Source organism: Chlorella variabilis (genome assembly GCF_000147415.1).
Source record: "Chlorella variabilis unplaced genomic scaffold CHLNCscaffold_2, whole genome shotgun sequence".
NCBI classification, from domain to species: Eukaryota; Viridiplantae; Chlorophyta; class Trebouxiophyceae; order Chlorellales; family Chlorellaceae; genus Chlorella; species Chlorella variabilis.
Genome location: NW_005435086.1, coordinates 898,560 through 913,488, shown reverse-complemented (window position 1 = coordinate 913,488; position 14,929 = coordinate 898,560). Strand labels below are relative to the sequence as shown.

The 14,929-nt window shown below is 64.9% G+C and overlaps 3 protein-coding genes across 3 annotated transcripts; all 3 read right to left on the bottom strand.

Moving 5' to 3' along the window:
- Window positions 1-1,948: 1,948 nt before the first annotated feature.
- On the bottom strand, window positions 1,949-5,220 carry CHLNCDRAFT_137778 (hypothetical protein; the record flags this gene model as incomplete). The annotated part of the gene is made up of 11 exons (XM_005851101.1): window positions 1,949-1,991; window positions 2,307-2,490; window positions 2,693-2,796; window positions 2,990-3,024; window positions 3,222-3,350; window positions 3,577-3,672; window positions 3,797-3,913; window positions 4,061-4,151; window positions 4,406-4,479; window positions 4,622-4,822; window positions 4,933-5,220. The coding sequence occupies 11 exons, from the start codon at window positions 5,218-5,220 to the stop codon at window positions 1,949-1,951; spliced, it is 1,362 nt and encodes a 453-aa protein (XP_005851163.1).
- Window positions 5,221-7,108: 1,888 nt separating this feature from the next.
- CHLNCDRAFT_137777 (hypothetical protein) lies at window positions 7,109-8,988 on the bottom strand (the record flags this gene model as incomplete). Its single annotated transcript, XM_005851100.1, has 7 exons — window positions 7,109-7,351; window positions 7,486-7,651; window positions 7,834-8,001; window positions 8,093-8,199; window positions 8,366-8,516; window positions 8,687-8,817; window positions 8,947-8,988. The coding sequence occupies 7 exons, from the start codon at window positions 8,986-8,988 to the stop codon at window positions 7,109-7,111; spliced, it is 1,008 nt and encodes a 335-aa protein (XP_005851162.1).
- Window positions 8,989-10,072: 1,084 nt separating this feature from the next.
- On the bottom strand, window positions 10,073-14,628 carry CHLNCDRAFT_137776 (hypothetical protein; the record flags this gene model as incomplete). Its single annotated transcript, XM_005851099.1, has 15 exons — window positions 10,073-10,204; window positions 10,364-10,530; window positions 10,749-10,827; window positions 10,997-11,065; window positions 11,238-11,396; window positions 11,616-11,696; window positions 11,932-12,012; window positions 12,186-12,296; window positions 12,532-12,639; window positions 12,972-13,097; window positions 13,307-13,368; window positions 13,578-13,689; window positions 13,860-14,012; window positions 14,228-14,290; window positions 14,431-14,628. 15 exons carry the CDS (start codon window positions 14,626-14,628, stop codon window positions 10,073-10,075), a joined length of 1,701 nt encoding a protein of 566 aa, XP_005851161.1.
- Between the last annotated feature and the right edge of the window lie 301 nt (window positions 14,629-14,929).

Genomic DNA, 14,929 nt, shown 5'->3' with positions numbered 1-14,929 from the left:
TGGAGGAGTTGAGCAGGTGCTGCAGCACATGCGGCCTGTGGTTCATCAAGATCCCACCTAGGATTGCCTGCAGCAGCGCATCACGGGTGGGTTCAGCAGCGTGCCAGGGCAGCAACCAGGCAACATATCCCTCTGCCCACCCATGTCTCTCCCATCCCTCCGTGGTCACGGCGAACCCCAATCCCTGCCCACCCTTCAAAAGTACATCCATGGGGTGCAGAGAAGCTCATTGACACCCTGCTCTGTCAGCTCGCCATCATCATACCGCTGCACCACCTCTGCCGACAGCTCGCCCAGCTCCGCCCACTCCTGCAAAGACAAAACGAATGCAACCCACCCTGCCTGCCTGTTAGGTGCAGCGGCAATGCTCAGAGCGGGCTGGCAGCCCCGGATGGGCGAGCGACAGGCAGGCTGTGCCCTTTGGGGCCCCACCTTGACCAACACCCGGGGTGAGATGGCCAGCGCCGCCGTCAGCAGGTTTGGGTGGTGCCCCGCCATCTGCTGGGCCAGCTGCTTGCGAACGCTGCAGTGTGGCGGCGCCGGGAGGCAGAAAATCAAGTCGTGAGGCTGAAGTAAGCAGCGCATGCCACCTGCCAGTGTATAGCTGCATGGAGCACCATGTGGCAGGCAGGCAGGCAGGCAGGCAGGCAGGCCGGCCGGCCAGCGTACGTGATGTGCAGCGCAAAGCCGTCGGGCTTGCAGACGCCCTCGCCAATGTGATCGTGCAGGGCCTTGTGCACCGGCTCTGTCTGGCAGAAGATGCGGCAGCACACGTCCACCCGCTGGCGGAACGGCATAGCCCACAGCTGCTCCGCCAAGATGCCGCTGCTGAGCTCGCTGGCGGTGCCCGATAGCTGGACCTGCATCTGTGTCATGGAGAGAGGCAGCGGCACGCTCGCAACGCATAAGCAGCAGGCACTGTAGTGCTCCGGGGCGGCTGGAACCATTGCTAGGGGCGGCTGGAACCATTGCTAGGGGCGGCTGGAACCATTGCTAGGGGCGGCTGGAACCATTGCTAAAAGCGCAGGGCCAACGCCGCCGCCAACCACACCGCTGCGATCTGACTCGCACACATCAGAGCGAGGGTTCCCTGTGGTAGCTCACCTGCTGCTGCTGCTGCCCCTGTGTGGGCCCATCAGCGCCAGCCGCCTGCAGCACCTGCACCGCAACATCCTTTTGCTCTTTCACAGCCTCCAGCGTCGCACATGACACCTTCATGCTGGCGTTCAGCTGCTGCTCGCGCTCCAGGTCTGCTGCCGTAACCTCGTACTGAGCTGCCAGCTGCACCTTGCGCTCCTGCGGTGCACGGCAAGAGAGCGTCGTGCTCAGGGCAACAGTACTGCATCACTCGCTGCCAGTTGGCGCGTTGCCTGCCCCACCTTTTGTCTCTGGCGGAACCGCGTCTGCTTGGCCCTATTCGCTGCCCGAGCTTTCTCCTGCTTCTCTTCCTCCTTGGACAACGATGTGGTGGTGTTGGTGCCGCTGCTGCCGCCACCCGAGCTGGTGAGCTGCAAAGGGGCACCCGTGGTAGCGGCTGTGCCAAACTCAGCGCTGGTCCCCAGCCACTGCGCCACGGCGTCAGGATCCAGCGCTGGCGGCGGCGAGCATGACACCAGCATGTCCAGCTCGGGCAGCTGGAACTCTGGAAACCAGGGCCCTCCGCCCTGGGGTGGCTCTCGCCCCTCCATGGTGCTCGTGCGCGTGCAACTCGGCTAACGGCAGCACAAAACGGCAGGCAGCATGTGGTGACTTCAAGAAGGCCGGCCGAGGGCTCTGCAGACGCGTTTGCCAGCGAAAACGAAGCTGTACTGCAGGGGCCCACGTGTACCGGACTTGCAGCAGAATTGAGTGCCCGAGCAGCCATTTCGCACCGTGTCAACCTTAGTGGGCATGCAACAGGGCCACTGGAGCCCAGAGGGGCTCGAGCAGCTGGGGGTTACCTAAAGAGTTACAGCGGCTGCCGCCGGCCGACGAGGGACAGCCAGCTGGCCCTGGGAGGGGGTGCAAGCAGCGAACTGCAGCTAGCTGGGCACCAGCCTTCCCAGGAACATGATGGAAGTAAGCAGAGACGTGCGGTAGAGGAGCGCAGGCCAGGGAGGAAACGGCGGCAGGCGGTACCAAAGCAAACGGTCACCGCAAGCGTTTTCGGGGGGGCAAGGCAGATCCGGCAGATTGAAACAAGACAGGAGCGAGCCAACATAGCAGTACACAGAGAACAGTTGCGGCAAGAAGGCTGGCGCAGGCCTGCTCAGCAATGCTGCTGGTGCTCAGCCGGGCGAACCGTCGTGGCAAATGCGTGTGCCGACGTCACTGCATCGCCTGCTGCCGTATCCATCCCGCCGCAGCTGCCGGTGGCAGGATCCCCGCCACCTCCGGCACGCAGCAGGCCGAAATGCTCCAGCCCCCCACGCACAACGCAGGCCACGTCGGGGTGCAGGGGGCGGCACTGCGCTATCATTTTGGACTTCTGCAGGGGGGTCACGTGGGCGCCTGCAGAACAGGTGGCAGGCAGGCGCATGGGCAAGCAAACCAAAACTTTGGCACGGCTGATGCCCTCCAGCCAGCTGCGCCTGCCCAGGAGGGGCCAGGCCATGGCTGCCGTCTGCCCCAGCTCAGCAGCACCACCGAGCCGCACCCGACCCAACGCCTGCATTTCTGGTAGGCCCAGCCTGCCATGCCCACCCGCACCCACCTGACGTGCTCATGAACTCCATTGTGATCAGCAGGGCGGCATTGGGCTGGTGGCTCAGCTGGCCGGCAGCCTCAAACACGCGCAGGTACTGCTGCACTCCCGCGCTGCAGGCAGGGACAGGAGCGAGGACGTTTGGAAGAATTGGATGCTAGCAAAAGACATCATTTGTGTGGAGTTTTCCTGTGGGTCAAACGAATGAGATCGTGGCCAGTGTGAACATGCACCACGAGCAACACACCCCAGAAGCACAGCTGCCAGCAGCCTGCCACAAAATGACTGCCTGCCTATTCGTCTCACCTAAGTCCAGACTCGAGTACCTGTGCATTGAGGTTCTGCACATAGGGTGGGGGCGGGAGGAGAGCTCGGCATGCGACTCGCTGCCACGGCTTGTGCCAAGCCAGGTGCTGCTGCCTTTGCAGCCAGCCCAAGCACTGCGCCAGAAGCCTAAGCTGGCCAGTGCCTGGCCAACGCTGGAGGGCAGCATCAGCAGGGAGGCAGCACAGGCAGCGAGCTCGACCCATGTGCGCACCTGCTGCAGCTCTCGCAGCGCTGCGAGGGAGGCGGCTGTGTCGGCGCCCAGCTGCTGCATCCGGTCGCAGTAGGTGCGGTAGGCGGGCAAGAGGAGCTGCGTCTGCTCCCTGGAAACACCCATGCCAACCTGCGGGGGGAGCCACAATGGAACGTGAGGACGGCCCTTCAGCCCAATTGGTCAACACACAGAGGCCCCTCTAGAGGACAGTCCTCTAGAGTTGCAGCTGGCAGCTAGGGTGCCACAAAGCGCACGCAATGATGCTCGGCGCATGGGCGCAGCAGCTCAAGTCACGCCGTCCTGGGCCTGCACCTCTGCAGCGCCAGCATGCTGACTCACCGCCACGTCGCGCCACCGTCTGCTCCTTTGTCTCTCCGGGCAGCGTTGTGTTCTGGAAGAGGTGCAGCAGCACGTCGGGCTTGTGGTTGAGGAGCACCGCGCCCAGGATGGCCTGCAGGTGCAGCAGCAGCAGCAGCAGCATGAGCAGCAGCAGAAGGAGGAGCATGGAGCGCGGAACATGTCGCTGCAGATGACCAGCTCCCGGCACTAGTCAAAAACGCCCAGCGCCTGCCCACGCTCACAAAGTAAGTGACGGCAGGCGACATCCTCTCCTCCACCTCCGCCTCTGTCAGCTCGCCATCATCATACAGCTGCACCACCTCAGCCGCCAGCTCGCCCAGCTGCCCCCACTCCTGCAGGGCGAGATAGCCATGGAGCCACGGACACATTGGTGGGAGAAATTCCATGTCACACCAACACTGCAGGCCATCCGCTGGGCAGCAGCAGCGTGGAACAGCAGCCTGCTGGATGCCACCATGCCCGGCTGTGCCGCTCATCACCTGCAGCAGCAGCTCTGGCGACATCGAGAGAGCAGCCGCCAGCAAATCTGGGTGGTGCGTTGCCATCTGCTGGGCAAGCTGCTTCTTCAAACTGCGGGCGGACAGGAAGGCACTATCAATAAGCAGGCACCATCGATATGCAGGCGCACAATTGGGCAGTTCCTGGCATACTGCAACAGAACGCAGGGTGCAAGATACAGCTGATGCAGGCGCAGCAGGCAGGAGATGCAGCCAACTCACTCCAAGCTCAGTGCACTGCATTCAAAGCCTGGCTTGGCACAGATTTCGCCGGCATCATCCATCAGAGCACCGCGCGTTGGTGCCGCGCAAAAGATGCTCTCGCACACGTCCACCCGCTCCCGGAATGGCAGCGCCCATATCTGCTCCGCCAGGATGCCGCTGGTACCGGCACGCTCAAGCTGCGAGGGCAGGCAGGCAGGAAATGGCGTGCTAGCTTTTGCAGCAGGAGAAACAACTGGCCACTGCTCGGCCATGTGTCCAGCAGCATGCTAACTGACACAAGTTGGCTCCACTTTCAGCAGGGCTTGCATGCCTGCTCACCTGCTGCTGCTGCTGCTGCTGCCCCTGTGCAGGCTGGTCGGTGCCGGCCGCCGCCTGCAGCACCTGCACCACAACATCCTTCTGCTCCTTCACAGCCTCCAGCGTGGCACATGACACCTTCATGCTGGCGTTCAGCTGCTGCTCGCGCTCCAGGTCTGCCGCAGTGGCCTCGTACTGAGCCTCCAGCTGCTCCTTGCGCTCCTGCGGTACAAAATCACGAGGTGTCATGAAAGCTGAAGCAGCACAAGCAGGTGCCCAATGAGGTACAGGTTGAAACTACTGCCGCCCTCCCCACCGAACGCCCAACGCACCTTCTGCCTGGCGCGGTGCCGTGCCTGCTTAGCTCGGTTAGCTGCCCGTGCCTTTTCTTGCTTCTCCTCATCCTTGGATAACGACGCGGTGGTGCCTGTGCCGTTGCTGCCGCCGCTGGAAGTGTGGACAAGCGGCGGCAGCGGGGTTACGTCAGCCGCCGCCGTGGCGCCCAGCCACTGTGCCACCGCTTCGGGGTCCAGCGGCTGGCTACCAGGCTGGTCTGCAAGGAGCATGTCCAGCTCCGGCAGCTGAAACAGGCCCGGCATAGTTGCAGGGTCGTCCGTCATGGGTTCCCCTTCTCCAGCAGGCTCCGAAATTGAGAGCGGCAGTATCTGCGTGTTCAGCGCCGGGCCGTGAACGGCTTTGCGAAGACCCCCCGGGCGAGAACAGTTCTGGACTCGTAGTGCTGCAGCACCGCCCACAGCTGCCCCGCACCTCCCCTCCTGGGAGCAATCTTTTGAACAAACTTCTCAGTTGAATTCGGATTGAACTTTCATGCCACACACATTGAGTGCAAAAGCCAAGAATGGGGACAAGGGAAGGCAGCGGTCCCGTTCAAACTTGTAATACTGGAGGTGACAGCCGGAACATGTTCCACGGGGGCGGAGCGCAGCGCAGCGTGGTAGAGACCTATTTCACGTCTAGGAGATGCGCTGGTGGCTGGGCTTGTGAAGGTGCCTGCAGCCAGGGGTGGGTCGCCCGCAGCGGCCACACCACGGGTCAGCGGCAAGAGCAAATGTGCACAGTGTCGCCCACCGGGCATGCTGTGTGTGTGACTGAGGGCAAGGAGGGCAATGCACCAAGCAGCGACAACGGGGCGAGGTGTCATGTTTTGCGCGTCGGGTTGACGGGAGCACCCCTCCCCAAACCCTGGCAACATATCATTGAATGCAAGGACACGCGCACCGTTCGGTTCACGCTCGTCTGCAGCACAAGGGGGCAGGCCCTGTGGGACTTGGCCGGGGGGGATGTGCGGCGGCAGGTTGGCCGGGCCGTGTGGGAACAAAGAGTGCTCGAATGCGGTGTAGCGAGCTTCTATACTGCCAAAAAAAATCGTCCGACAAACGCTTTGTGAACCGGGCCATCTACCCCATCACCTAACCACGTAGGCGCCCTGCACAGCAGTTGCGCTTGCACACAGCTGAATGGGTCTCGACAAGTGGCTCAGAAAGGTGCATCTGGATCGGAGGTGCACGAGCTCACATGAGCCCGTGTGCCTGCGCCTGCCCACTGTCGGTGGCTGACGGCAACTGGGGTGCCGCAAGTCTTGCACTCATGAGCTGGCCACCCCGTGCCAGCAGTCTACAGAGATTGTGCAAGCCCTGCATGTGCAAGAAACTACTGCCGCTGTGGGCCGTCCCCGCCGCACGACCAGCGCACCTTCTGCCTGGCGCGGTGCCGTGCCTGCTTAGCTCGGTTAGCTGGTGCCTGCTCCTGCTTCTCATCATCCTGGATTGGGACGCGGTGATGCTTGCACCGTTGTTGCCGCCACTGGAAGGGTGGACGAGCGGCGGCAGCGGGGTACGCCAGCTGAAGCCGCGGCGCCCAGCCACTGCGCGTGTCGGAGTCCAGCGGCTGGCTGCCGGGCTGATCCGCAAGGAGCATGTGCAGCTCCGGCAGCTGAAACAGGCCCGGCAAGGCTGAAATTGGCATGGTTGCAGGGGCGTCCGTCATCGGGTGGGTCCCCTGCTCCACCAGGCTCCGAAATTGAGAGCGGCGGCAGTTCTGCGTGTTCATGAAGAAGAAGGGAAGACCCCCAGAATAGTTCAGGAGTTGGTAGTGCTGGAGTGCCGCCCACCCTCGGCGTGGAGCGCTGCCCACCGTCAGCCTTCGACCGCTGCTCCGCACCTCCCAGGAGCAATGTTCAAAGAGTTTAAATGGTTCATCGGATTGTTCATTACACACATTGTGAGTGCAAAAGCCAAGAATGGGGACAAGGGGAGGCAGAGGGCCCCGTTCCAAATTTGTAATAATGTGGTCGTCGCCGGAAAATGTGGCACCGGGGCGGAGGGCAGAGCAGCCAAAGAGAGCATGCTGGTAGGAAATCTATTTCAGGAAGAAGCACAAACTGAACGAGCAGGCAGCAGTAAAAAAGTACATCCATCAAAGGGGTTCGGTAGCGCTACACGCGGTGACAGTGTTGGGCTGGGAGGCGTGCTCCCTCCTTCCTCAAGTTCACACCCGCGCGGGCTCTTCCTCGATCACGCTGACCTGGAACGCGTCGCTGGAGCCCTCCGAGGGCTCGCCTTGTCCCTTCTTGCCGGCGCCGTGCTGCTGCTGCTGCTGCTCGCCCTCCTCCACATCTGCCACCTGGCCCTTCTTGGCGCTGGGCTCGGGGAGCAGGAAGCCGGGGTGCACCAGAATGTAGGTGGCCACGCTGAGCAGGATGGGGAGCGTGTCGAGCGTGTAGAAGAGCACCTGCAGCACAGCAGGGTGCAGGGAGGCCCGGGTGGGCACAGAAAAGGTCAGGCAAAGTGCTGCAAGTGCTCGCTGAGGACGGCAGCGGTGGCCGTCGGCGCTGTGCCAGGCCCCCAAGGCCTGCCACTCCTCACCTGCTGCTCGCTCAGCACGTAGGTGTCGTCGGGCGGGGGCCACTCCAGCACGGTGGCCTGCACAAACTCCACAAAGCGGAACAGGTTGCGGATGTAGAGCATGGCCATGCCAAAGTAGAGGCCGATGAATAGCTTGCGCGTCTCGGCCTTGCCCGTCAGGCCGTTGCTGCAGCAACCAGGGGGAATGAGAGGCAGGCGCATGGCACGTCAGCTTGAGGCAAAGCAGGAAACGGCTGCCACACAGGGCAGCAGGGCAGCGTGCAGGGTGGCAGGTGAGCAGCATCGGGCAGGGGATTGGGTGTGGCAGCAGGCCAGCTGGATCGCGGGCGTGGCAGCAGCGAGCCCCACCTGGGGTGGCGGTGTGTCCAGATCGTGAGCACGGTGAAGGCGATGAAGCAGATGAGCTGGATGGCCAGCCCCGCCAGCGTGATGCCGCACCCTAGCCGGATCTGATCCTGGTCGGGGTTGCCAGAAGACTGGGAGGAGGCCCAGATGGAGATGCCGGCAGCCTGGACGCTGCAGGCGGGGCAAAAAAAATAAAAAAAAGGCCTACGGGGACAACAGTGGCAATCCCATCAGCAATTGGCAGCAAGACAAGGGAGCTCACATGATTGCAAACAGGTCTGCGCCGGCGAACGTGGTGGTGATGACCCAGCCGCGCAGCCTCTTGCGGCCCCCGCAGGAGTCTGGAGAGAAAGACCAGCACCAGGCCGCCTTGCAGGCAGGAGGAGGGAAGGAAGGCGGACAGGGGCTGGTCAGGCCGGCATCTGCTGGCGGAGAGCAGGGACCAGGTGCAGCAGAGAGCAGGCATGGCTTCGGGTGTGCTGACCGGCTGGCCGGCTGGCAGAGCCTGAGGGCAGGCGGGCAGTCGGGGGCTCACCAGCCAGTACATGGCGGCCTGGATGAGGTTGGGTGCCAAAATGATGAGGACCTGCATCGCCACGTAGGCGTTGAACACGCTGGTCTTGCCGCTTTGGTCAATGGCATAGACCAGGGCTGCATAGCCTCCTGCCTCGCAGAGGCACGTGACACTGCACAGGCCGGGGGGCCGGGAAGGGAATGGAGTGGGAGGGAGCGGGAGAGGCGAGGCCGGTCAGCATGTGGCATGTGGGTGAACGATGCAGGTGTCGGCAGGCCCGCACAGGGGGTGGAGCCAGCAGGGCGGGCGGAGGGGCAGAGGAGAGGGCAGGCGGCGGCGCACGTGATGAGGTGCACAAAGCGGTAGCTCCGCCGCTTCTCGGTCATGAGGCCCACCACCAGGGCAATCACCGCATAAAGGGCCAGCGCGGTGGCGGCCAGCCCCATGGTGGGCCAATACTCGAAGAAGTCATACTGCAGGGGTGTGGGGGGGAGGGGAGCTTGTCAGCTCACTACTACGACTTGTGAGGCTCCAAAGCCAGCCACTCCACAAGTCGCAACAGCCTGCCACACACACATGCCTGCCGGACAGAGCCAACTCACGATGGTGAGTTCGTTGACATCATACTGCTGCTCTTCAGACATGGTGGCAGGGGGAGGAGTTTAGGAGATGCGCTGGTGGCTGGGCTTGTGAAGGTGCCTGCAGCCAGGTGCGGGGCGCCGGCGGCGGCCACACCACGGGTTAGCGGCAAGGGCAAATGTGCACAGTGTCGCCCACCGGGCATGCTGTGTGTGTGACTGAGGGCAAGGAGGGCAATGCACCAAGCAGCGACAACGGGGCGAGGTGTCATGTTTTGCGCGTCGGGTTGACGGGAGCACCCCTCCCCAAACCCTGGCAACATATCATTGAATGCAAGGACACGCGCACCGTTCGGTTCACGCTCGTCTGCAGCACAAGGGGGCAGGCCCTGTGGGACTTGGCCGGGGGGGATGTGCGGCGGCAGGTTGGCCGGGCCGTGTGGGAACAAAGAGTGCTCGAATGCGGTGTAGCGAGCTTCTATACTGCCAAAAAAAATCGTCCGACAAACGCTTTGTGAACCGGGCCATCTACCCCATCACCTAACCACGTAGGCGCCCTGCACAGCAGTTGCGCTTGCACACAGCTGAATGGGTCTCGACAAGTGGCTCAGAAAGGTGCATCTGGATCGGAGGTGCACGAGCTCACATGAGCCCGTGTGCCTGCGCCTGCCCACTGTCGGTGGCTGACGGCAACTGGGGTGCCGCAAGTCTTGCACTCATGAGCTGGCCACCCCGTGCCAGCAGTCTACAGATATTGTGCAAGCCCTGCATTTGCTGCTGCAGGTCACCACGATGTGCACTCTGTTGGCCAGATGGTGCTGCTCCATCTGCCACCTGCATCGTCGTCCACGCCCTGCAAACCCCGCTCGCTGATGCCGGCTCGCTGATGCCGGTGCGCTGCGGGCATGCATTTACAGTGAGCGACAGAGAGCGCAAATAAAGTGGTCAACCGCAAATGGCAGGAATTGACGGGCACCGAAGGGGTAGCGGGCTGAGGGGAGCAAAAGGGCGCAAGGCCAGAGCGGTAGGGGGAGAAGATCCAAGGGGAGAGAGATCTGGATCTCTAGCCACCAAATGTAGCGGCTGCGCAGGTGTAGGTACTGATGCGTGGCGGAGCAGAGGCCCATCCCAGCAGGAGCGCTTTCCAGCCTTACTCAATGACCATGGCCTTCTGGATCTCCTGCTCAATCTGCTTCACATACTCGATCGCCTCGTGGATGTTGCCCCGGCTCACCATCAGCTCGCAGATCCAGGTGGGCAGCCCATCCTCCACGCACACCACCTGCACTCAAAGCCACGGCAGGCCAGGTGTACAGGCAGAGGGGCATGTGGAGGATCGGTGGAGGTGGCCAGGTGGGGCAGCCGGGGCACGCGCCACGCCGGGGCAAGCGCCACGGCCGCGGCCGCGCCCCGCCGCTCCCGTGTGCACCGCGGCGCGCACCTTCTCCCCTGCCTCCACCAGTGGGTTGGCGTACAGCACGTCCGGGCGGCCCTGGTAGGGCTTGAGGAAGTCGATGTCGCGCAGGCGACCCGTGCGCAGCGCATTCACGCTGTACTCAGCAATGTTGCGCAGCGGGCGGGCGGCCACGTTGGGGCGCGATGGGATGCCTGCGGAGGGTCGAGCGGGTGTGGTCGGGACGGGGGCCGCGCCAGAAGGGAGGAGTGGAGCGGGGCGGGAAGCGCCCGAAGGAGGTGGGGTGCGGGAGGGAAGGACGGCACGTGCCAGTACCGCCGCCGGCGCCGGCGGAGCGGGGCAGGCTGGCCCCCGCCCCGGGGCGGCCATGCGGTACGCCCATGCGGTACGCCCACACACCACATCCCCGCACCTGCGCTGGCCAGCAGCTGCTCCTCCACTAGGTCCACGCCCCAGGCCAGCAGGTTCATGGTCCGCACGGGACCGCCACCCTGAGGCCAGGCAGGCAGGCAGGCAGGCAGGCAGGGTGTCAAGACGACCTCCCAGCCAGCCACGGAGCCAGGCAGCCGCCGGCAGGCGCTGCACGCGGCGCGGCGGAGCAGGGTCGGGCGCAGCAACAGCGACACCGCCGCCCAGCAGCTGCCGCCGTGCGCCGCTCACCATGCGGCAGTTGACCTCGATCAGGCGCGGCCCCCGGCTCGTGTACTTGCCCTCAACATGGAACACGCCCTGCAGGGCACAGGGACGCACGCAGCAGGAGGTGCGTGAGACTCAGCGGCGTGCCGTCGCTGCCAAGAGCGACCGGGCACAGGAGGCGGCGTCCTGGCTGCCTGGGACGTGTGCATGCAACCAGCACCGCAGCAGCCTCCCAGCCCTCGCCACCAGCGGCAGCGCCACTCACTATCTGCAGCCCCAGCGCCTTGCAGCTCTTGACCGCCAGCTCCAGCAGCTCCCGCTGCTGGTAGGAGGGCAGGATGGAGGGGGAGTTGGAGCCGGTCTCGTTGAAGTAAGGCTCCAAGGTGGGCCAGTTGTCGGTGACTGCGCCATACACGGGCTCGCCCTGCGCAGGAGGGAGGGCGGGGGGGGGAGGGCAGGCGTCGGAGGGAGGAGGGTGGGGTGGAGGGGGTGGGAGTGGAGGGAGGCGCATCGCTGGCGTGTGGGACGCAGGCAACCAGGGGGCCAGCCAGGCACGCCGGCAGGTGGGCACGCCGGCAGGCACACCACTGCCGAGCCTTGCCTGCCACCAGAGGTCGAGCCACGACCCGTGCCCTGCCCCCACCTGCGAGAACACGAGGTCCACGTCCACCTCGGGCCCATCCAGGTACTCCTCCATCAGGCAGTTGGCGGACAGGCCCTTGGACTGCGGTCGGGGGTGGGACAGGGGTGCACGGGAATGGAGATGAGGTGGAGGACAAGGGGAAGCGGCGCCCAGGAAGGCGGCCGGCCGAATGGGAGAAGGAGGTGTTGTGCAGTCCACGGAGGTGTGAGGAGGTGAGCGGGCAGAACCCTCCCAGCTCCAGCCAGCAGACGGAAGGAAAGGAAACAGGGCAGCGGTGAGGGACAGATGCTAGCCACTGATGCGGCCGCACACCTACCTTGGCCTGTGCCAGCTCCTCTGGCGTCGCTTGCCGCACCACGCCGTTCTCGATGATGGTGGCAGCCAGCTCGTGGCACACCTGCGGGGCAGGGCCAGCGGCAGCGGCGCCGGCAGGAGGGTTCGCATGGCGGCCTGCCCCCAGCGCCACACAATCGGGGCCCAACACAAACACACATACACACTCACAAACAACCTCCAACTGCTTGCTTGCTATGTGCAACACACACAGGAGCGCTCCCTGGGCCCTCGCACCTTGTCGTACGCCGCCGCCAACGCCTCCTTGCTGTCCACCCGCAGCACGCCCAGCGAGGCCGCGCCGTGGATGGGCTTGATGACGGCGGGGAACCCCACATGGTCCGCCGCCTGCCCAGAGGGAGCAACCAGGAGAGGGGGAGCCAGGAGCAGGGGGGTGGAGGTTACTGCGCGGCTGGGAGGCCCGACGCGCACCAGCTGCGCCATTCGCCACACGCAGCGCCGCATCATGCGCCACCAATGCCTCCCATCCTCCGCCCGCCATCCACACACACACACGCACGCACGCACGCACGCACGCACGCACGCACACAAGCGCACACACAGATGTACCACAGGCCCCCACCTTGGGCAGGATGTCTGCCGAGGTGATGAGCATGTTGCGAGGCGTGGCCAGCCCCGCCTCCTCCATCAGCGCCCGCGTGGCGTGCTTGTCCCGCGCCGCATCCACAGCCTGCAGCCCAGCGCACCAGCCGCAGCCACGGCGGCGGTCAGCTGGCCGGGACATCCCATAACATCCAGCCGCGCCCGCTGCGCGCGCGCCGCGCTGCCAGCGCGCTGCCAGGGCCCCTGTCCCACCGCCGTACAGCCCAGCCCGCTGCCCCACCACCCACAGCACGCCCACGCGGCACATGCGCCACGCAGCTGCCCGTGCTGCCCACGCTGAGCTCGTGCTGCCCACGCTGAGCCCGTGCCCTTCCTTGCCTGCGGCGAGTTGGTGGCCAGCCCCAGGCGCTCGCAGAGGCGCGAGGCCAGCGGCATGGCCAGCTCGCAGAAGCAGGTCACCCCATCCAGGTCTCCCAGCTCCCGCTTGATCTTGTGGCAGGCGTCCAGGCAGCGGTCAAACACGGTGTCCCCATCCGACATGTCCAGGCCCACAAACTTCTCGATCTGTCCCTCCTCCACCAAGTGCTGCAGGGCAGGGCAGGGCAGGCGGCGCGGTGGTGGGCCGGGAGCGGCGTTGGTGGTGGTGGTGTGCGCACGGTGGTAGCAGGGGCAGCCGCCAGCTCAGGCGTCCCGACGCCTAGCTCTCACGCGCCACTGCCGAAGCTTGCCATTCTCGGCCCTGCCACGCATCATGCGCCACACACACACACACACACCACACCCCAGCCCCCCACCTTGCTCCACGAGTCGGGCCCATCAATCACAACAGACCGCACGCCCAGCTCCTTGGCCCGCTCTGCAGCAGCAGCGGCAGGCAGGCACGTTGATTGATTGTTATATGCAGCAGCCGGCGTGAGCATTGGCGCACGGGCGTGGGCCAGGGGGAGGCCTCTGCACTGAGAGGCCGGCGCCGAGGGCGGAGCCGACTGGCCAGCTCCCGGACGGCAAGGCTGCGCGGGGCTGCCCGAGAGGGCGAAAGAGCCCGAGCCGGCTGCCGCCACGCACCGAAGATGAAGCGCTTGGAGGAGTAGCCGGCTGTGATGAAGACGAGCACGGCGCCGCGCAGCACGTGGCGGCGCAGCCGCGCTCCCTCCATGGAACGGCTGTTCACCTTGTCCTGCTCACAGCAGCCCGGGCGGGGATGGCAGCGGCGAGGCGGGGAGTGAGCGACGCGAGCTTGCCGCCACCGCCGCTGATGCCGAGGAGCAGCCGCAGGCACAAGCGGCCCAGCCACAGCGCGCCACACGCCGCAACCTAGCCTGCCATCTCCGCCCGGCAGCGCTGCACCAGCAGGCGCACCAGCGGCATGGCTCCAAGCAGGTTGAGGGTTGGGGAGAGGGGCGTGGAGGCCAGCACCCGCTCGCGCTCGGTGGCGGTGAGCCCCTTGGGCAGGGACCGCACCACCGCCTCAGACAGGAAGTTGTGGGCTGCCTTGTCACCCTGCGATCATGGCAAGGCAGGCAGGCAGGCGAGGCATGGAGCAATGTGAGCAGGCTCCAGGGAGGAACAGGCAGGCATGCCAGCATGCCATCGACTACAGCCTGGCTGGGCTGTAGCTGGCTGGCAGCTGGCAGAAGAAGTGCAAGCAGCACGAATGGGGCGTGGTTCCATCCAGCTGCCGCCAGCGAGCTGCCGCTCAGCCCGCAGCGGCGCACCAGCGAGGCTGGGAAGATCTCTTTGGCTGACCGCAGGCTGCCGGGGGCAAGCTCATAATCCACCTGCGGATGCAATGCACGATGGCAGGGCCAGTCAGCGCTGCCGGCTGAGCTGCTGCTGGCAGGTAGGGCGGGACGGCGGCGGGGTAGCGGCGGCCGAGGGCAAGGGCAGGCGGCCGACCCCAACCGCACTGGCGCCTCACCGAGCCCTTGTAGCTGCCCATCCGGATCGGCATGCTGCCCGCCAACGTCGAGGTGCTGAGCTTTAGGTCGGCAAAGGTGGCGGCCACATCGTCTGCCATGGGCTTGCCCTCGTCGATGCAGGGGAACGAGCTTGCATCCAGCTTTCCCTCCTGCGGGGGCACGGAGCCCCCCTTGCCTGCTAGTGCCGCTTTCAGCATCCCTGCTCCGCCCTCCTTGCTCGTTTGCAGCTGGCGAGGTGTGGTACAACTGTGCCAGCAGCAGCGAGCTCGAGAGGGCGATAGATCGGCGCTCAGCCGTGGCCGCGCCCTGGAAACCCTGGCCACCTGGCAAGTTCGAGCTCAAGGGCCCACCGAATGAGATGAGCCCAGCTTCAATGCGCCTTGGTGTCACATGCACATCACATGCCATTTGTTGTGATGTCTGCCGCTTGCTACCCCACTGCTAGCTAGCCAGCGCCGGCATGTCTGAGGCATGTGTGGGCAAAACTGCAAGGCAGTC